Below are 22,268 nucleotides of genomic sequence, written 5' to 3'. Positions count from 1 at the left end.
CACAAAAATACCTGGATTGCAGAAGGAAAATTTTGTAACTTGTGTGGATGATGCACCTGCCCACAAAAGTGTTTTGGCAATGAGAAGAAGTAAAGTATATAGTGTACAAACTGTTGGTACATATACTATATTCACTGAATTTGGTAACCTCTGAATCTTTCTATTCCCATGTCTAAAGAAATTCATGTTTTGACAATGTTTTGAATTTACTAAAGAGATACAGCAGTGGTAGGCAGGTATTTTGCAGACACACTAAAATTGCACTTTAGGGGCTGAATATATGCAGTGGAAAACTCTTACAAAGTACATTAATAAAAAAGTTGACTGCCCAAAAAAAAAAAGGCATAAAAAATACAGTCTTTGCTGACAGAATGAGGAACTTCCTTCTTGGCCTCATACAGGGAAGTAACAATGGAATAACAGCGAAGAGACAAAATCCAAAATAATAATGAGCAGTAGATGCTCAGTTTGACAAAAATGGGAATGACGGATATAAACAGAACAGAAATGCTTAGGAAATACAAGCAACAATGTAACTATTCTGACCGTAGATGGGCCAACTGGGCCTGATCGACAGTCATGTCATCCATCAGCCAATGGCATCATGTGAATGCAAATTGGATGGAGGGGGGAGGGAGAAGGGGGGGGGGGGGGTTCTCATCATCACACTCCTGACCATTGTCATGTTAGCAGCTACCACTACTACTCAACCAAGTATCTTCTCATCTGACAGAGTGCACCCCATTCCAGTCCTCCCCTCAAGAAAAATTCCCTGGCAATACTGGGAATCAAACCCTTGTCCCCCATGTGGCAGTCAGCTACATTTACCACTCAGCTCCAAGGCCGACAAGAAATACAAGGATCTAATGGAAATTAAAAGTCTGTCATTTCAAAACGGATATAGGAAGAAAATAGAGGAGAGTGCAGCAAGAAGTATAACAATAATTAGAAAGTGACAGGAAAAATCAGGGGGAGAGAAAAATGAGGAAAAAAGAATGAATGGCTTTGTACATAAAGGGACAACAGAATACTGACAGAAACATAGGTATAGACACAAAGAAAGAATGGCAATTTAGAAGAAAATAAATAAAAGAGAGGAAAAGGATGTCATTGGACAAGAAATTAGGAATGAAGAAAATTACGATTAGTGGAAGGTAACTGAGCAGTATGTGTTCATGAGCTGTCTCCCATATTTGAACATCATATACATAGGTGTTGGAAGAGATTGTCCACATAATTTCTGCAGGGGAACAGGACACCAATGCCCTCCTGTTACATTCCACAGCATGCTCCACTGTTGCTACTGTTTATATTTTGACCTCAATTTAGATCAATAATTTACATACATTTATCAACTAGATGTGTTGCCAACAACACTGCTTCTTATCACACTGTGTAAATAATCACTTGCTCAAATCGGAATGCTGGCAGATAATATAGTATTTCCAGAAGTCAAGTCACAATTTCTGTATTTCGAGCCAGGTACTCATTCTGGTAATTCCTTTCATCACCTATACATAACCATGAATCAGTAAATTTTTCACCTTGGATGTTTATATTTGCACTGTGATTAGTGTGAATATATTGGAAAGGTCTCATACTTGTTCTACTGGGCAGTATTATCATAGTTTTCACTAAATAAGATGATAGGATGTTTCATTACAGTTAAAATGTCTCCAAAATTTTTTAATGAAGGGTAGCAAAATTTAAATAGCAACCATGTCCCTAAAATCCAGAAACCAGTGTAAAAACTGTTCATTTGAGCATAGTATCACTGTCTAAACTGCTTAGGTATAGAATTCATAAATACATGGCCTTGTTCCTGCCATGTAACTGACACAGAAGTAGCATAAAATTAATTATACAGCGTGATTTTTCCACTGTGTTCAAACTCTAGGGTTTGACAAATGAGAGGACACAGAATAAAAAAGTTATAGTGAACTTATGTTCAGAATTTCATAGGTTCCATGGCAGAGACTATTTATTCAACCATACTTTGTTACTGAGACTGCAGTCTAATATGCACTGTACCATGCAGCCACAGCTACAGTATACATGACTTCCTCCTAGAGGGTGGTACTGTTTGTCATATGCCATGCCCTAAGACTGCAGTCTAATATGCACTGTACCATGCAGCCACAGCTACAGTATACATGACTTCCTCCTAGAGGGTGGTACTGTTCGTCATATGCCATGCCCTAACACTGTCTTCTGCCATAGTAATCAGTAATGTTGTATTTGATTCACTTCTGTTGCTGACTCATGACTCACCTTGCAATGGCTGTGATACAGTGTTGTACACAATGGTTCCATATTCCAGTCAAGAGCTTGTCGACATAGTGTTTATGTATGGAAAGACAAATGGCAATGGGTGGCGGGAAGCAAGGTTGTATCAAGACACCTATCCCTGCTGACAACAACCACAGCATTCATTGTTTGCGACAGTGTTTCACCTTTTCTCTGAGACTGAGTCATTTCAGTAAGCAGGAAACCATAAAGGATGTACCCAAAATGTTCTGACACCTGACTTGGATGAAAATGTGATTAACAATGTGGAAGGCAGCTGCCACGTCAGTACAAGGCAGTTGGCCCATGAGTACAGAGTAAGCCAGAGGACTATGTGGAATATTCTCCATGACAATTGTTACAAGCCTTATCACTTACAGCATGTGCAGGGCTTACTAGCGACTGACTTTCCACATCAGGAGCAATTTTCTCTCTGGTTTCTTCACCAGGCAACCATGATTCTTGCATTTGTGTCATCCATCCTATTAATAGCTGAGTGGTATCTCCAACTTTCATAACATTCATCTACGGGATAGTATGCAGAACCTCCATGGTATGGTGACAGCGAATCATCAGCATCGGTGCAGCAGGAGTGTATGGGCTGGGATAACTGGCGGTAGTATTTTGGGGCCAGTCTTCCTTCCAAGTCGCCTAACAGACCGGAACTATTGGTGTTCCTTGTGGATGACTTTGATTCCATCTTGAAGAAGTGCCATTGATGACTCGAAGGGTTATGTGGCTGCTACATGATGGTGCTCCAGCCCATTTCACTGTTAGCATCCTGACGCATCTCAGTTATGTCTTCCCTGGTCAATGGATTGGATGAGGGGGTCCAGTTGCATGGCCCGCTCATTCACCGGATCTCAACAAGTGCAATTTATGGTTATGGGGTCATCTCAAAAGTATTGTGAATGCAGAGCCCATTCCAGACATGGAGACACTGGAGCAGCATATTCATGCTGCCTTTGAGATTGTTCGGACGCAGCCTGGCCAATGTGAATGTGAGAGAAAGAACACGCTATGGCACATACACACGTGTTGAGGCACATGGAAACCATCTTCAACACATACTATAGCTGTGGCTTTGTAGTACAGTGTGTATTAGACTGCAGTCTCTGTAACAATGTATGATTGAATAAATGGTCTCTAGTATGGAAACCATGTATATTCAGACACAACTTCATTAGGCAATTTTTGTTCCGTATCCTCTCATAGTTTGTACACAGTGGAAGAAATCAACCTGTATAAAAATTTATTATAACAGAATTGTTAACAGCAACAGCAGATAATGTGTGTGCTCATAATATTACCTGCTACAGATGCATGTGGTGTTTGTCCAGTATTTACATTAAGGAATGTTCCAGTACCCAAAGTAACCTTTGCATCCCCTCTGCTAAAGCAGCATGACCCAAATGTTGATGCTGCCTGATCAGCAATCTGTATAACAGGTGAGTGATACCAAATAAATATTAAATAGCAGAAAATGTTTAATTAAATCTGTAAAAATTGTGTGTCAGTTACACATATCAAAACTGACGTGTGTAATCTGAGTAAAACTGATTTAGATACAGATCACTAAGAATCTAACAGAGTTTATGTAATTAAATGTGTCAAGATTTTAAACATGGCTGCAGCAGCAACTGTTAAAATTCTTCACAATAAAGGATGGCAGCCAAAAACAGTTGCAGGATAGATTTTTTTTTTTTTTTTTATTAAAATTAAATGGGCAATGTTCATGTTGATAGAAACTTGAGAAAGAAATCAAATTTAAAATAACTTACTATCAATCACAAAGGCCACTATAGTCATGCTTGTGACATCACTCACTGCAGAACCTGAAATGAAGTATTACCAACCCAGTTTTTGTTATGTGTCTTATAATTCTCATGGAATTTCTTTTGCAATCTTTTTCCTGCAATTACTGGATATGGTGGACAGTTTATGAATAAATGTATGCAACACGGCAGAATCTACTTTTCATTCTCTTAATAAGTTATTTATTAATGCTAAATTTGGTTTGTATAATCAACTTTCTTTTATGTATGAAAATCAATATTATAATGCGGATCAGTATCCTTTACCAACTAGGGGAAGCATCACAATGTTCACAAATGGCAATGATTGGCTTAGAACACCACTGTATGCTTTCTGAATACAGAATTGATAATACAGACTCACTATAGATGTAATCATTTTAATTACCAGAAACTGACTGCTGCTTTGTGCATGATTCCTATTTATAGACATGCATGGCACAGAAATTACAAAATGGTAAAATACAGGTTTATTACATTTTAGACATTAACATGAAAGATAAAAAAGGTGAGAGACAGAAAAATATAACAGGCAGTTATGTTGATTCATTTGACCAAAAGCTGTACAATTAGAAAATGACACAGTAATAGGTCTTATTTTATGAGAAAAGAAGTTTTCATGTACACTTGGATTCCAAAGTTCACCAAGAATTATCTGGTAAATTACATTTCACAAGTTGAATAATTAACAAACAGACTTTTTTTTTAGTAAAAGTATACATTTTTGGAAACAGAAAAATCAGGGGTACAAAACTCTAAATATGGATTTTGGAAAGAATTACATTTTAAGCTTGGAAAATTCTGGAACACAACAAAATATGAATATAAATAATTTGAGATCTCAAGTTTTGGAAAAAATAAAACTTTTGTTTCAAAGAAAAAATAAGAGCTTTCAAATTAGCTCTGACAATCTTAAAACCAACAATTTTAGCAGGGTGGCCCCTTGATATGTACTCTGTTTACTGCTGTCGCACTTTATGAACATTTCTTTAAATAAAATGTTACCACATGAATTAAATATAATATTGTTGTTGTCAGCCATTTGTAAACTACACTGAATAATTGGAGAAATTAAACATTTTTAAATGTTTAATGCCAAAGCTGCTATTTATTTACTAGCTGACTAGTTTTAGGTTTGCCCATATTCACAAGCCACCTATTACAGAGAACAAAATTTGTTACTAGTGTATATGTCTAGTGTATACAATAAAGATATCAGGAAAAATATGTTTCATTTGGTAACTACTAACATAATTTGTACTTTGGATATTTTTATTTTATTTTATTTTATTTTATTGCAAGTTCTGTTGATCCTGATAGCAATGGAGTTGCAAGAATATGGAACGAATCAGTATTTTTACAATGTTAATAATACAGCAGCACACAATATGGTTAATTCATGACAAAACTCATTGTAACAACATGGGGCACTAGAAGAAATAAAAAACATATTACATACATCAGAATTAACACTTATATGTACACAGTCAGATTAGCAATATCAAAGTATTTGAGCAACAATATAACATTACAGCAACAAATAGTTTCATTTATGCTTACATTGCATGGCTAACTTGGTTGTATGATAAAAACTTGCTCCTAAGTACTAAAAAATTCACTAATTGAATGACTTTTGTATTAGGTATTCCTTCAGTTTGCTCTTCAACTTTGGTGTTTCAGAAGCAAGACTCTTAATGACACTGGGTAGAGCACTGTAAATTTTGATGCCTGTATAATTTACTCCTTTCTGTACAAGGGTATAGTTTGACTGGTTACTATGAAATTCATCTTTTGATCTTGTGTTGTGACCACGATATTCACTATTGGTTTTGAAGAGAGAGCGGTTTTTATTAATGAAACATACAAGGGAGTATATGAGTTGAAATATCGTTGTAAATACCTGTAGTTTCCTAAAGAGACTCCTGCATAAGTACATTGGTTGCACACCACTCATATGTACTTCTGAGCAATAAAACTTTTTTTGCCAAGGGCTGGTTGCCCCAAAAGATGATTCCGTAAGCCAAAAGTGCATGGAAACATTCAAAATAATCAGCTCTTATGGCTTCCTTATGTGTGGTTGATGCAATTTTGCATAAGGCAAATGTTGCAGAATGTAGCCATTTTTCTAGATCTGGGGCATGGTTGGACCAATTTAGCTTGCAGTCTATGTACAACACCCAGAAACTTAGCTGAGTCGACTTGCTTTATTTGTTCCAGAACGAGATTTTCACTCTGCAGCGGAGTGTGCGCTGATATGAAACTTCCTGGCAGATTAAAACTGTTTGCCGGACCAAGACTTGAACTCGGGACCCCTGCCTTTCGCGGGCAAGTGCTCTACCAACTGAGCTACCCAAGCACGACTCATGCCCCATCCTCACAGCTTTACTTCTTTATTTGTTGTCCATTACATTCTATATTTATATCCCCCAGTTCTTTATGTGCCACGAGAAACTGTGCATAATGAATTTTTTTTATATTTAGAGAGAGTCCATTACAGTTAAACCATTTCAGAATGTCATCGAATGCATTGTTCACAGATGTTTCCCGGTTGTTTCCTGTTGCTTTGTCAACTAGAAGAGAATTATCATCAGCAAATACGGTGAAATTGCTCAATGATGTCGTGTAGTGTGGGAGGTCATTTATACGCATATCAAAAAAAGTTTTGCATCACCCTGGTTCCCAGAACTCCTGAAGACAGATGTCGACTGTGGATATTGTATCACAGACACAGTCCCTCTGACTGTTCACATATGACATTAAACCCACCCAAACAGGATGAACAGGCCTAGTACTTTGTCTGACATCTTCATGGTGAATGTGGAAAATATATTTGACCTGTTGCTTCAGTTAGAAGCTGGAGAGCCTCAAGCAGTTGCAGGTGTATATGGGGCACAACAAACGTTCAGCAGCAAATTGAAAAGTAAGAATGTAGGGAAATCAGTAAAGATAAAGAAAATGTTGTTGTTAGGTGGTTCCCATGGAAGAGGTGTTGGTCAACTTTTGCAGGATGAACTAGGATCAGAATACCAGGTCACCACTGTTTTAAACCTAGTCCTGTCTGGAGCAGGTGACGGATGATTTAGGATCACTTTGCAAGGATTTTCCTGGGTGGGACAGGTAATAGTATTGACAGAGAGCCTGGGTGCAGTATAGAGTGTGACATGGCAAAGATTGCATCAGCACCGAAGCATAATAGTGTTGAGTTTGTATCTGTTCTTGGGTGCCATGACCGACCTCATTTGAACTCTTCCGTCAAGAGAGTTAATTTGGAGTTAGAACGGTTGCTTATGTCGGGTGCACAGTCACACATTGGTGTGGTTCCTGTTGATTCTCTCAATAGGTGGGATTATACTAGGCATGGCCTTCACCTCAACAGGAAAGGGAAGGGAAGGGTAAACTGGGTGGGAAAATAGCAGGAAAGTTGGGGGGGGGGGGGGGGGGGGGGGGAGGAGGAACTGTCATGAGTGATAAAATACCAGTGGTTATAGGGTTCAGAAAAGACCGTTTTTTAGGGTAGGGAGGACAGAAAGAAACCAAGTTTTAAGAGAGGTTAGGAGTGATACAAACCTTCAGTTTGAGAAAGAAACCAAAAAACATAATTCTAGCTTATTACATCAGCATAAACAGCTATCGGTTAAGAATTTTCAACAGTCAGCAGATATTTCAATTCTACCCAATTTTAATTCAGTCAGTGTGAAATGTCAGCTATCTTTATTGCATCAAAATGTTTGAGGGCTGAGAAATAAAATTAATGAATTAATTGTCTGCATAGATGAGTTAGAGTCTTCAAACCCAACTGACAATCTGCCTCTCTGAACATCATGTGACCACTGGTATAGAACTTTTAAGTGTTACAGGGTTTAGGTTAGCAGTTCACTTTTGTAAAGCAGAAATGGAGAAAGGAGGAGTTGCCACATTCATCAGAAACTGTCATAAATTTAAGAACATAGACATTCACAAATTTTGCCGAGTACAGCATATGGAAGCATCTGCAACAGAAGTAGAATTTCACAAAAATCCTTCATACTATTAAGTGTATACTGAGAACCTGCAGGTAACTTTAATCTGTTCATAAACCACCTTGAAGCTGTACTGGCCCATTTAACTACCAAAAACAAAGATAGAATTTGCTGGTGATTTCAATGTAGATTTCCTTAAAGACTCTCCCAATAAGAACTTATTTGAGTTAGTAACACTATCATTCAACTTAATTCCCACTGTAAAGTTCCCCACTAGGGTAGCCAATTGATCACAAACAGCCATTGATAATACCTTTATAGAAAACTCCAATGAACAAAATTATATTACAAAACCAATAGTCATTGCACTCTCAGATCACGACATGCAGTTCCTTCTGTTAAATGTTAATATCGAACAGGATATAAAATCTGTTAAATCTGAGGTCAAGAGGGTAATCAATAAGCCAAAAATTGATTATTTTAGGGCACTCCTCAGAGGCATTCACTGGACTTATGTTTACTGTGCTCATGGCATGGATGAAAAATATAACACTTTTGCTAATAAAGTGCTTACCTTATTTGAACACTGTTTTCCCCCAAAACCCAAAACTAATGAAGGTTAGAGCAAAGTCCACAAAGAAACCATGGATTACTCAAGGAATAGGGGTATCTTGTAAAACAAAAATAAAACTGTATCTGTCAATCCGAAACAGTTCTGATGTTGATGCTAAAGCACATTACAAGAAATACTGCAAAATATTAAAGACTATAATATGGACATCAAAGCAATTATATTACAAGAAAAGATAGTCATATCAGATAAGAAAATAAAGACAATGTGGGATATAGTGAAGGAGGAGACCAGTAGAACCAGACATGAAGAGGGACAAATAGCATTAAGAGTAAATGATACATTGGTGACAGATGTGTATAGCATTGCAGAACTTTTTAACACACATTTTATAACTGTTACTGAAAAGATGGCGTTGTCAGGTTCTGTTGATGCTGCTATGGAATACCTCAGACCAGACATTTCAAGTAACTTCCATAATATGAATTTGACCCTCACTACCCCAGCAAAAATAATGTCCATCATAAAATCTTTAAAATCAAAGACATCTAGTGGGTATGATGAAATATCAAAAGAGTTAATTAAAGAATGTGATTCTGAGTTAAGTAACATATTAAGCTATCTGTGTAACCAGTCGTTTATCAGTGGAATATTTCCTGAATTGTTGAAATATGCAGAAGTTAAGCCACTATTTAAGAAGGGAGATAAAAAAATGGCATCAAATTTCTGTCCAATTTCCCTTTTGCCAGCATTCTCAAAAATTTTAGAAAAAGTAATGTACAATTGGCTTTATAACCATCTTATCTTAAATAACATACCGTCAAAGTCGCAGTTCGGATTTCTAAAGGGTTCTTATATTGAGAAGGCTACCTACACTTACAGTGAACATGTGCTTAATTCATTAGACAAAAAATTGCAGGCAACTGGTATATTTTGTGATCAGCTAAAGGCACATGTCTGTGTAAATCACAATATCCTTTTAAGTAAATTAGAATATTATGGTGTAACAGGAAATGCTGCAAATTGGTTCAAATCTTATATCTCTGGCAGGAAACAAAGGGCGTTATTAGGAAAGAGACATGTATTAAGATATCAGTCATCATCCAACTGGTAACTAATTACATGTGGGGTCCCACAAGGTTCCATTTTAGGCCCTTACCTTTTCTTGTGTATATCAATGACCTTTCATCAGTAACATTACCAGAAGCCAAGTTTGTTTTGTTTGCCAATGATATAAACATTGCAATAAATAGCAAATCAAGTGTAGTCTTAGAAAGATCGACTAATAAAATATTTGTGGACATTAATCACTGGTTCCTAGCCAATTCTTTGTCACTAAACTTTGAAAAACACACTACATGCAGTTCACAACTTATAAGGGGTGTTCCATGAGTATATGCCTGACATACGATGACAAGCAGATAGAAGAAGTGCACAGTGTTAAATTCTTGGGATTACAGCTCGATAATAAATTCAACTGGGAGGAGCAAACTACAGAACTGCTGAAGCGTCTTAACAAATCTCTGTTTCTAATGCGAACTGTGTTAGACATAGGGGATATAAAATGAAAAAGCTGGCTTACTATGCTTTTCAATAACTTCCCAGCAGCCATAAAAAGCTTAACAACCAATGAAATTCAGTTTAAGAGAAGCCTAAAGGAAAGTACGATATAACTTCTGCACAATTTCAGTGTAGTAATGTGTTCATTGTAAGTAAGTATTATAGTAGTTCTATTACATGTTTATTACCTTATAAGTAAAAATTTCAGTGCATTAGTGTTTGTAAAATGATTCTTTCATATAGTGTTCATTAAAAAAAATTATGATCATTCCACTTGGAACATGTGAAATGGTACATTAGCTTATTTGTTTTAGTTGTAAATATTTGTCATGTTCTACATCCTGGAGGAACTCCTCACTATGGATCAGTTGGAATGAAAGTAAATCTAATCTAATTAATCTTGTAAATGACTTCCTTCAGGATAATGACATCGTTTGACTAGAGTGGCCAGCATGTTCTCCAGACATGAGCCCTATCGAACATGCCTAGGAGAGATTGAAAACGGCTCTTTATGGACGACACGATCCACCAACCACTCTGAGGGATCTATGACAAATCGCCGTTGAGGAGTGGGACAATCTGAACCAACAATGGCTTGATGAAGTTGTGGATAGTATGCCACAATGAATACAGACATGCATCAATGCAAGAGGACGTGCTACTGGATATTAGAGGTACCGATGTGTACAGCAATCTGGACCACCACCTCTGAAGGTCTCGCTGTATGGTGGTATAACATGCAATGTGTGGTTTTCATGGGCAATAAAAAGGGCAGAAATGATGTTTATGGTGATCTCTGTTCCAATTTTCTGTACAAGTTCCGGAACTCTCGGAACCTAGGTGATGCAAAACTTTTTTTGGTGTGTGTAAATATAAGAAACAGTATGGGTCCCAGTACTAAACCTTGAGGCACTCCAGTGTTGATTGTGCCCCACTAGGATAAAGCTGGGATTCCACTACTGTCAGAAATTATTACCCTTTGTTTCCTATCTGTAAGGTAGGATTTAATCCATGTTCCCATTATTCCACTTAACCCATAGTAGCCTGCTTTATTTAGCAGAACTTCATGGTTGACACAGTCAAAAGCTTTGGATAGGTCACAAAGGATTCCAATTGGTGCCAATTTTTTGTTAAGAGATTCGAGAAATGATCAGTGAAAAAGCAAATAGCATCATCAATTGATAGGCCTTATACTTTCTGGTATTATGTTAACTGATATGCATAATATACATTTCTCTTAATTGTGGTACCTTCATTATCCAGAATGATGTGATACAAGTGACAACTATATATTATATGTAATGGAGAATTGTACTCACTGGATTACCTGGTGTCTCATGCTCTCTTATTTAATGTAGGTGCCATAACAATTTTGACAGATGTTGATGTGAATAATTTTTATTGTAAGCTCTTATATAATTTCTGATGCATTCAGTTTACTTCTTGATGTACTAATATCATTGACTATATTCAGAGTGAGAGACTGTGTTTCATCACATCACAGTAGTATAATACATTTTCCATTTCCCTTTCAAGACTGTTTAAGAGGAAAATATTGTTTCATTCATGTTTCACAGTCATTCACATAAGAACATAACAATACTATGGTATGTGGATCCCATTGACACACAAATGAAACAATATGTTCCCTATTACATAGTGCTGAAAAGGAAATGAAATTTTTTTATACAACTGTGATGTGATGGAACACTGTCTCTCATACTGAATACATTGAGTGGTGATAACACATCACACAGTAAACTGAATACATCAGAGATTATATAAGACCTTATAATAAAATTCTTTGCATAAACATCTGTCAAAGTCATGACCATTAACATAATATAGTATAATAAGGTTTAAATACAATTGTGACATCTTTTAATGCAGACCTGAGTAATTTTAATTGTGATGACATTAATAGAACTGTCCACTCCAAACACATCCTAAATACAGAATACATAAGTACTTACCCTGTGAACCATATTATCATCAGTACCTTAATATTCCACATTTGACACATCTATTCACAAAAAATTTTGTTCTTTGTAAGAGATGGACTTGTAAAAATGGGGACAGCCCAAAACTAGTCAGCCAGTAAATAAATAGCAGCTTTGGTGATAAACATTTAGAGATGTCTTTTCTTCAACATTTGAGAGCTGCAAGAAGCAATACACTGAAAACGTTTATATGTTAATACTAAAGTTTAATAAAATATAGCTTGAGTAGAGATTTAACAATTTTAGGTACACATTATGTGTACGCTGGAAAACAAAAATAATACTCATTTATTTAAGAAGCAGAATTAGAGCAAGTGAAGTGATGCAATCTGCTACATTTCAAAGGTAATACATTGCTGAAAATTGAAATTGCAACACCAGGAAAGATAATGAAATTTTAATTACTATGCATATAGTACATTAGGAAGAATGATACACAAGGTACAAAATTTAGTAATGCAAACTGTCACCTCTGGCAGCAACAGTGACTCTACCTCAGCTGGGCATCAAGTCAAAGTGAGACTGGATGAGAAATATGGGTAACTCACTCCATGCAGCTTCATTTCTTCATCAATCAGAGTGGCTGGCAGGTGGTGGAATGCTAACTTTTCAGCACTCCATGTTCATATGTTTTCATTGGATGAGAAACTTCGAGAACATGCTGGCCAGGGTAACTGTAGAACACCCTTGTACCAAGACAGGTCAGGACAGCAGAAGCAACATGCAGACTCACATTATCTTGTTGGAAGATAATGTCATGGAGACCTCCAATATAGGGGACAGCCACCACATTAAATGTCAGAACTGTAATTCCTGCTGTCCAAGTTACCAGCCATGTGAACCAGAGGTGAAAACATTGTGTACCCAATGGCACCATACACCATCACTTATATGCTGAGCCCAAGTTATGATGGTAAATGCAAATTGGCAACTTTCATTCTTCTTGGAGCCTCATAAATGGGTATATTCATCCTGATGATGTATGCAGAATAGGGATTCATCAGAAAAGATATGTGGTATCACTCCTGTGTGCAGTGTTGTGACTGGCTGTACCATTGTCAGCATGCCTCTCTCTGATGACACTGGAAGAGAAGTCGCAATAATTTTTGTTGTGCTGACAGTCTGTGGTGCTTCAGACATTGTCACATTGCCCATGTGGATCCTTGTCTTGTTGTAAACAAGTCCATTTCCTGATTCCAGGTACTTCATGTGGACGGAAGACTTGGCACTCCCAAGAAACAATATACCAGTCCTCTCGGACTTATCCATGTGTGGTCAGTGAGATGCTGCATGCTGTTGAGTATGATCCTCTTGAATCCACTGACAGGGCCATTTCGAGAACATTTTTCCACACAAGTGACATATCATTTGATGATCCCCCCTCTCCGCCACAAACATTAGTTGCAGTTCATTGTACTCTTGGTAAGACCTTTAAAAGTGTATCTAAATACAGTGATTGTGAAAACTGGTTGTTTTTTCTTTTAAAATAAGTACTACATTGACACTCCTCTGTAACCGAAATGTATATCTTAATCTTATTTTACTCCTAAATATTAAAACAACAACAACTCATCCCTCCAAAATTTTATATGTACAGGGCAGAAATATGATTTGGCAGTATGACTCAAATTTATTCTATAGGCTTACTGCTTTTTAAAGGGTATTAATCTTGACAGCTTCAGTTTATGACCATTGATTTGTTGGTTCAGAATGTTGAGAAAATGATGTTTTCCTGCCATGAACAAGTCTGTCATCAAGGTATATTGTAAATCATCAGGGTTTGGTGTTGTGTTACCTGCCACTAACAAGGCTTTTCTCTCCATTTGTGACATACCAAAGGGTTGCAATAACTTATGAACTTTGTTATCCTTGCAGTGGGGGGAGCTCAAAATTTTCTGACGATGGAGTTAGTTTTTGTAAGATATCCTCCAAGACACGCATCCCTATCAGCTCCCTTCATTTAGTCGCATTCTTGTTGTGGTAGCAATTGATTTTAGGCCATAGTTCACCACTCGTGTATCTTTGGTTAGTTTAGAGCAATATTCTTCCCAACCTTTACTTTTCTTCTTATTTTTCAACAGTGGTTTTCATTTTGCAACTATGTGTTTCAGATGTAAGTAATTTTCTAGTGTTAACATTTTTCTTCATTTAGTGCCTAATGGCGATCTTTCATGCAGTCACTGTGATTTGACATTCCACAAACCACCAAAAGCAAGGTAATTGCTGTAATGGTCTAACTATGGTCTGTTCTGTGATTGTTTTTTCAGCTCATTTTCTACAGCCTCAAGACAATCATTGTAGTTACTTCTTAAGTCCCCACTGTTTTCAGTGTCAGATTATATTTCTTCCAATTTGTCTTTCTGACATTCCATTGGTATATGAGTACATGGCTGAAAGGATGCTTTAAACAGGTGTGAGAGGGATTATGATTGGAAAATGATCACAGTTAAGAGTGTCCTGTTGTACATTCCAGTGACTGATCTCATCAATGAGTCTTTGCCGACTGGCATTGCTGAGGTGGACTAATGTGAGAGGGGGTTTAATCATTCAGAAGTAAGAGATTTTCTTGAGCCATTAGTTCCATGAATAATCTACAAATCTACTGCTGTGCCTGGAATCCCATGCTGGATAAGGGGCTTTGAAGTATTGTAGCTGATGTCTGATGTATTATTATTCATAGTGATTCTGTATTTGGTGCCTTGTTGAGTGACCTAAGAGATAACATTTCCAGGAAAGTATCAATTTGAATTGCACATGCCTCAGTCCTCCTGGTATGTTATTTATATTAACATAAATGCATGTGATACCCCTGCAAATAAGCAGCAGGTCCTCCAAAACCATCTGTTTTTGTCTGCTTGGACAACTTGGTAACTGGGAAATGAGAAATTAGCTTTTGGCAACATCAAGGATTCACTAATTATAAATTGTGGAATAGATTTGGGTTGAGCAGGAGCCGTAAGAGAGATTTTATTGCCCTTTGTGAACCTTGCATTCCACTGTAACACTGTATTCCCTGATAATTTTACTGACAAAGGAGGTATGGATGAGTAGCACTGACTTAACCTTTCCTCTGGAAGTTATTTCAGATAGCAAATACTCAATGTTTTGCCTCCCTTCATTCGTTCAAAAATTCATGGAATGAGGTCATCCCGATGTTCAACATTAGTACCTGGTGGTACTGGTTCTCTCATTTACTTTCTTGGGTGTGGTAATGATTGATGTCTATTGCAGTACAACTTAGGCCACCAGGATCATTTTTGTATTGAGGCATGGGTGTATATCTGCAACCATTCTGGTGATTTGCGATTCCATTTCTTCTCTGAAGTCGTAATTCATTCTCAAGAAAATATGTAATTATTGTATGAAATTCCAAAGCTGATGCAATGGCTGTATCTTCAATGCAGTTTGGGTGTGAGTAGGAATTTTACTGTACAGGTGTTTTCTACAGGTCATCGTGGTAAATCTCATGCATTCCATGAGTAATAGCTATCTGTTTACACAGGTGAGCCTTCCGTAGGCATAAACAGTTTATGACAATGTATCCTGACTGCTTGTGCATATGATTTTTCTCTGAACAGCTTCAGAAGCATCTCTGACATGTTGTGTAATGCAGTGAATTCATGTATTTGTCAGTGTCGTTCATACCCTGCACATAGTTTCTTGGTTGTTGCCAAGTGTGTCTGTCCACATCTGGTGCAGTATATTGGGTCAGAGCTGCACAGGTGTACAAGTGGGGACTGCTTTACATGGCAAACCATGTACTGTTTGTTTATATGTCCGAGCTTCAGACTGTTATAGTAGATTCTAACTGATAACACATATGATGCACTGCAAAATGTTCCCATGCTGACAGAGCTAGTAAGGAAGTTATTTTCCATAAAATATCAGAACACATACACTACTGGCCATTAAAATTGCTAAATGCAGATGATAAATGGGTATTCATTGGACAAATATATTATACTAGAACTGACATGTGATTACATTTTCATGCAATTTTGGTGCATAGATCCCGAGAAATCATTACCCAGAACAACCACGTCTGACCGTAATAATGGCCTTGATATGCCTGGGCATTGAGTCAAATGGAGCTTGGATGGCGTGTACAGGTACAGCTGCGCCTGCAGCTTCAACACGATACCACAGTTCATCATGAGTAGTGACTGGCGAATTGTGAAGAGCCAGTTGCTCGGCCGTCATTGACCAGACGTTTTCAATTGGTGAGAGATCTGGAGAATGTGCTGGCCATGGCAGCAGTCGAACATTTTCTGTAGCCAGAAAGGCCCCTACAGGATCTACAACATGCGGTCGTGCATTATCCTGCTGAAATGTAGGGTTTCGCAGGGATTGAATGAAGGGTAGAGCCACGAGTCTTAACACACATGAAATGTAACATCCACTGTTTAAAGTGCCGTTAATGCGAACAAGAGGTGACCGAGGCGTGTAACCAATGGCACCCCATACCATCACACAGGGGGGATACGCCAGTATGGCGATGACGAATACACGCTTCCATTGTGCATTCACCACGATGGCGCCAAATATGGATGCGACCATTATAATGCTGTAAACAGAAGCTGGATTCATCCAAAAAAATTATGTTTCGCCATTCATGCACCCAGGTTCGTCGTTAAGGACACCATCATAGGTGCTCCTGTTTGTGATGCAGCGTCAAGGGCAACCACAGCCATGGTCTCCAAGCTGATAGTCCATGCTGCTGCAAATATCATCAAACTGTTCATGCAGATGGTTGTTGTCTTGCAAACATCCCCATCTGTTGACTCAGGGATTGACACGTGGATGCAGGATCCGTTACTGCCATGCAGATAAGATGCCTGTCATCTTGACTGCTAGTGATACAAGGCCATTGGGATGCAGCACGGCATTCCGTACTATCCTCCTCAACCCACTGATTCCATATTCTGGTGACAGTCATTGGATCTCGACCAACGCGGGCAGTAATGTCGCGATACAATAAACCGCAATCACAATAGGCTACAATCTGACCTTTATCAAAGTCGGAAACATGATGGTACGTATTTCTCCTCCTTAGACGAGGCATCACAACAACATTTCACCAGGCTACGCCGGTCAACTGCTCTTTGCATATGAGAAATCGGTTGGAAACTTTCCTCATGTCAGCATGTTGTAGGTGTCGCCACCGGTGCCAACATTGGGTGAATGCTCTGAAAAGCTAATCATTTGCATATCACAGCATCCTCTTTCTGTCGGTTGAATTTCACGAATGTAGCACATCAACACACACACACACACACACAAGATCTTGACAATGAAAATTTGAATGAAGACTTTGAGTTTTCTGTCCTCCAGTTGCCAACATTATGCTGTCACTGCAATGGTTGCAACTTTTTTCCTGTCAATTTTGTGTTGACTGTGTGACCAAGTAACCCAGATATTTCTTGATGCCACAATTTTCCTATAGTTATGAGGTGGATGTTGCGAATATTTGACACTCTTCCTTTTACAAGGATAAGTGTGATCAAATATCTGTCATCTTATAGAAATTGATCTTGCAGATACTGTGTCTGATCGAACTCTAATTCTATGTGCTGTAATCTAGTGCACTGTTTATTTTATGTCCTAGCTCCAATATTGTCTTAACATTTTGTACATCTTGCTTAGTTGATACATTTGCACTGCCAAGTATTTTTCTGTGCTGTTGCGTACTTCTTCCTTGCTGAGTCTTAATTTAGTCAAGACGGTTTCAACACTCTGTGAATGTAAGTCATTTCAACATCCATCATTTTTGTGATGACTGACAGCAGCAATGCTCCAGTTGGTCACTGTGCATAGCCCTATTCCCTTGTTGTATCAGCCACTGTTCATTCTCGGTGGTGGCTGCAATTTTGAAGCTAAGCTGCTACTCTCATTAGTGGGCACCAGAACTAGCCACTAATACTGATTCAACTAGCTGACAATCAAATACAGATTGTTCACTTTCAGGCAGGCAGGTGTAGCTCTAGAATTTGGGTCTTGAGGGGTCATGGTTTGTTATTCTACACCTCCCCCCCTCAGTCCTCAACACCCAAAATTCAACTTGTCACATATAATAATAATAATAATAATAATTTTTGATAAGCATAGACGCCAAAGTAATGAATTAAAATTTAAGCCAAGGCTGGTACTTGAAGCCGAGTCTCCTGCCTACTAGGTAGATGTGCTATATACTACACCACCCCAGCATTACAGCTAATACAGCTGATACAACTGATCTTGGGCTGAGATGTGAATTGAAGTTTCCATTAGGGAGGATAGTCTATGTAGTTATGTTATCCACAATGCCAGGGATGTGCCTAGCAAGTGGGAGACCTGGGTCCAAGTCCTGACTTTGGTACAAATTTTAATTCATTACCTCATCCTCTATCCCTATCAAAGATAAACTGAGACTCAAAAGATCTTCATGAAACTGTAATTCCATCAGATCATTAATAATTTGTTTACACCAGTGCTGAATACATGACTTTAGTGTAACTTCTAAGAAACTGAATTCAGAGAATAACAATTTTTGGAAAGTGTTCATCATAATATTTTAGAAGTACATGTGTCGTGCAATATTTCGATAACTACACTACTGGCCATCCAAAATGCAACACCAGGGATGACGGACACATCACAGACAAATTGATTTGGGAGATAACACATTGTTCAAAGATAAAGTAATTCAAAATACAGCCCCATGTGAAGAGAGGAAGATGATGAAATCAGTACTGAGTGTTGTCGCTATTGTTAGCTATTAACGCTGCTACATGCCTTGTCACTGAATCAAAGATGGTCTAGATGAATTATTGAGGTACTGCAATCCATGCTGCCTCCACAAGTTGCAATAGTTAATATCGTATGACAGCAGGTGATGTATTCCAGCCCGTTGTTCCGCAATCATCGACCAGCCATTTTTGATAGGTGATCGGGAGAACAGGGAGGTCAAGGCAGCAATGCCATCTAATGGGCAATGAAGAAGTCTTGAACATTGCATGCCACATGTGGTCACACAGTATCCTGATGCAATGCGGCCACTGTCAAGCTCTGAAGGTATGGGAGGACAATAGGCTCCAACACTTCAGAGATGTAACAATGGCTGGTTAGTGCACTGACAATGCATAATAGGTGGTGCAGGAGTGGAATCCAGCAGCAACCCAAACCACAATACCAACAGCAGGACCACTATGGCGGTGCAGAAGACAACAGTTCAACAGTCTCTCACTACAGTGTCTTCAGACTATAATCCAGTGATTGTGGTAGTGCAGGCAGGATTGGGATTCATCAGCAGAAACAATTTTGTTCTATTTTGTTGTCTGTGTCCATCATTTATCCCACCACTGCCAGTGCAAACACCTGTGGCATTCACTCAATGGTAAATACAGCAATGGACATGTTTCAGACAGTCGACACTCCTGCACGTTGAATGGTCAAACTCTGACACGTGCTCACTGTCTTCTACAAGACACACTGAAGCTGTTGACGCAAAACAATTGCACGAAAGAACAATTCCAGTACGTCCACACGGTCGTTTTTCCCACTTTCTATAGCGACTGCAGGTGGCGCTATTGGCGCCTGTGATGTGCGCCTGCAACGAAATACTAATCAAGTGCACCTCTCGTCGCCGCAAAAGTATGCCGCAAATTTCTGCTGATTTGGATGCATCCTTTGGGGTGTTGGATTTTGCGTCGCCAGCAGTGTATAACAGCAACAAATTCTCATAACGCTGACATCAAAAGTTGCACTATATAAAATCTAAGAGTGTAGTCATTACTATGAATGTTTCACTGAACACAGGTCTGCAGACTAGGCTATGTGGGCATGTAAAAGTGAGGAATGTTGTTTCAATCAGTCATTTATGCCTACGCTCAAGCAAGTCATTTTTTCTTTTACATCTTCTTGTGTGTGTGTGTGTGTGTGTGTGTGTGTGTGTGAATGAGGGGGCAGATTCTTTCCACATTGATTCATGCAATTTCTTGTGGTTTATCAGTCCAATCTGTGGACTGTCAAACCCTCTCTGGTAGATCGTTGACAACACATACAGGGTTATTACAAATGATTGAAGCGATTTCACAGCTCTACAATAACTTTATTATTTGAGATATTTTCACAATGCTTTGCACACACATGCAAAAACTCAAAAAGTTTTTTTAGGCATTCACAAATGTTTGATATGTGCCCCTTTAGTGATTCGGCAGACATCAAGCCGATAATCAAGTTCCTCCCACACTCGGCGCAGCATATCCCCATCAATGAGTTCGAAAGCATCATTGATGCGAGCTCGCAGTTCTGGCACGTTTCTTGGTAGAGGAGGATTAAACACTGAATCTTTCACATAACCCCACAGAAAGAAATCGCATGGGGTTAAGTCGGGAGAGCGTGGAGGCCGTGACATGAATTGCTGATCACGATCTCCACCACGACCGATCCATCGGTTTTCCAATCTCCTGTTTAAGAAATGCCGAACATCATGATGGAAGTGCGGTGGAGCACCATCCTGTTGAAAAATGAAGTCGGCGCTGTTGGTCTCCAGTTGTGGCATGAGCCAATTTTCCAACATGTCCAGATACACGTGTCCTGTAACGTTTTTTTCGCAGAAGAAAAAGGGGCCGTAAACTTTAAACCGTGAGATTGCACAAAACACGTTAACTTTTGGTGAATTGCGAATTTGCTGCACAAATGCGTGAGGATTCTCTACCGCCCAGATTCGCACAATGTGTCTGTTCACTTCACCATTAAGAAAAAAATGTTGCTTCATCACTGAAAACAAGTTTCGCACTGAACGCATCCTCTTCCATGAGCTGTTGTAACCGCGCCGAAAATTCGAAGCGTTTGACTTTGTCGTCAGGTGTCAGGGCTTGTAGCAATTGTAAACGGTAAGGCGTCTGCTTCAGCCTTTTCCGTAAGATTTTCCAAACCGTCGGCTGTGGTACGTTTAGCTCCCTGCTTGCTTTATTCGTCGACTTCCGCGGGCTATGCGTGAAACTTGCCCGCACGCGTTCAACCGTTTCTTCGCTCACTGCAGGCCGACCCGTTGATTTCCCCTTACAGAGGCATCCAGAAGCTTTAAACTGCGCATACCATCGCCGAATGGAGTTAGCAGTTGGTGGATCTTTGTTGAACTTCGTCCTGAAGTGTCGTTGCACTGTTATGACTGACTGATGTGAGTGCATTTCAAGCACGACATACGCTTTCTCAGCTCCTGTCGCCATTTTGTCTCACTGCACTCTCGAGCGCTCTGGCGGCAGAAACCTGAAGTGCGGCTTCAGCCGAACAAAACTTTATGCGTTTTTCAACGTATCTGTAGTGTGTTGTCATCATATGTCAATGAATGGAGCTACAGTGAATTTATGAAATCGCTTCAATCATTTGTAATAGCCCTGTATTATAGGTAAGAACACAAGTCCGGCCAGGGACTGAGCTTGTTGTGAGTCCAAAGTGGGTGGCAGACAGTGGTGGGTTCGCGTGTCACTGGGCGGAAGGCGGAAGGTACGAGGTGCTTCCCTGTGTTGTTGATAACTCTAAGCCAGCACGGGAGACCTTTCCTGTTGGGCTAGCAGTCGATTTTCCTGCCCAGTCCGGACAAGTACAGAGAGCGGGTATGCTTGTCACTGGGAGCGCCAATGTTAGGAAGGTAATGGAGCCCCTCAGGGAGATAGCAGGCATGACGAGAAAGAATTCCAGTGTGCATTCAGTATTTTTGCTGGGAGGTCTCATCCGTGATGTGGAGGAGGCCCTGCCGGCGGTTGTCGAGCGCACAGGGTGCAACCAGCTGCGTGTAGTGGCACATGTCAGCACGAATGACGCCTTCCGCTTGGGTTCTGAGGCCATCCTCGGCTCCTTTCGGCGGCTGGCAACTAGCAACACACGCGGGATGCAGGCTAAACTGTCTATTTGTAACATCGTATCCAGGGTTGATCGCGGTCCTCTGGTTTGGAGTAGAATGGAAGGTCTAAACAAGGGGGGTTCAGACGGCTCTGTGACGGTACCGGATGCGAATTTCACGATCTCCGCTATCAGGTGCAGTACTGTAAGATTCCCCTTAATAGGTCAGGCGTGCGCTACACGCAGGAAGCGCCTA

At 39.3% G+C, this 22,268-nt stretch overlaps 1 protein-coding gene across 1 annotated transcript in view; it reads right to left on the bottom strand.

Annotated features, from left to right (window-relative positions):
- The window catches only part of LOC124612299 (putative glycerol kinase 5), a 394,929-nt gene that overhangs the window by 84,432 nt on the left and 288,229 nt on the right, over positions 1–22,268 (bottom strand). Inside the window, exon 6 of the mRNA XM_047140412.1 lies at positions 3,597–3,723. Within this exon, the coding sequence (XP_046996368.1) occupies positions 3,597–3,723 (127 nt within the window). The remainder of the gene's footprint in view (positions 1–3,596; positions 3,724–22,268) is intronic.

The sequence above is a fragment of the Schistocerca americana genome, chromosome 4, assembly GCF_021461395.2.
Source record: "Schistocerca americana isolate TAMUIC-IGC-003095 chromosome 4, iqSchAmer2.1, whole genome shotgun sequence".
Classification (NCBI taxonomy): Eukaryota; Metazoa; Arthropoda; class Insecta; order Orthoptera; family Acrididae; genus Schistocerca; species Schistocerca americana.
Note: the sequence above shows the minus strand (reverse complement) of the source record. Positions and strands in the feature narration are given on the sequence as shown.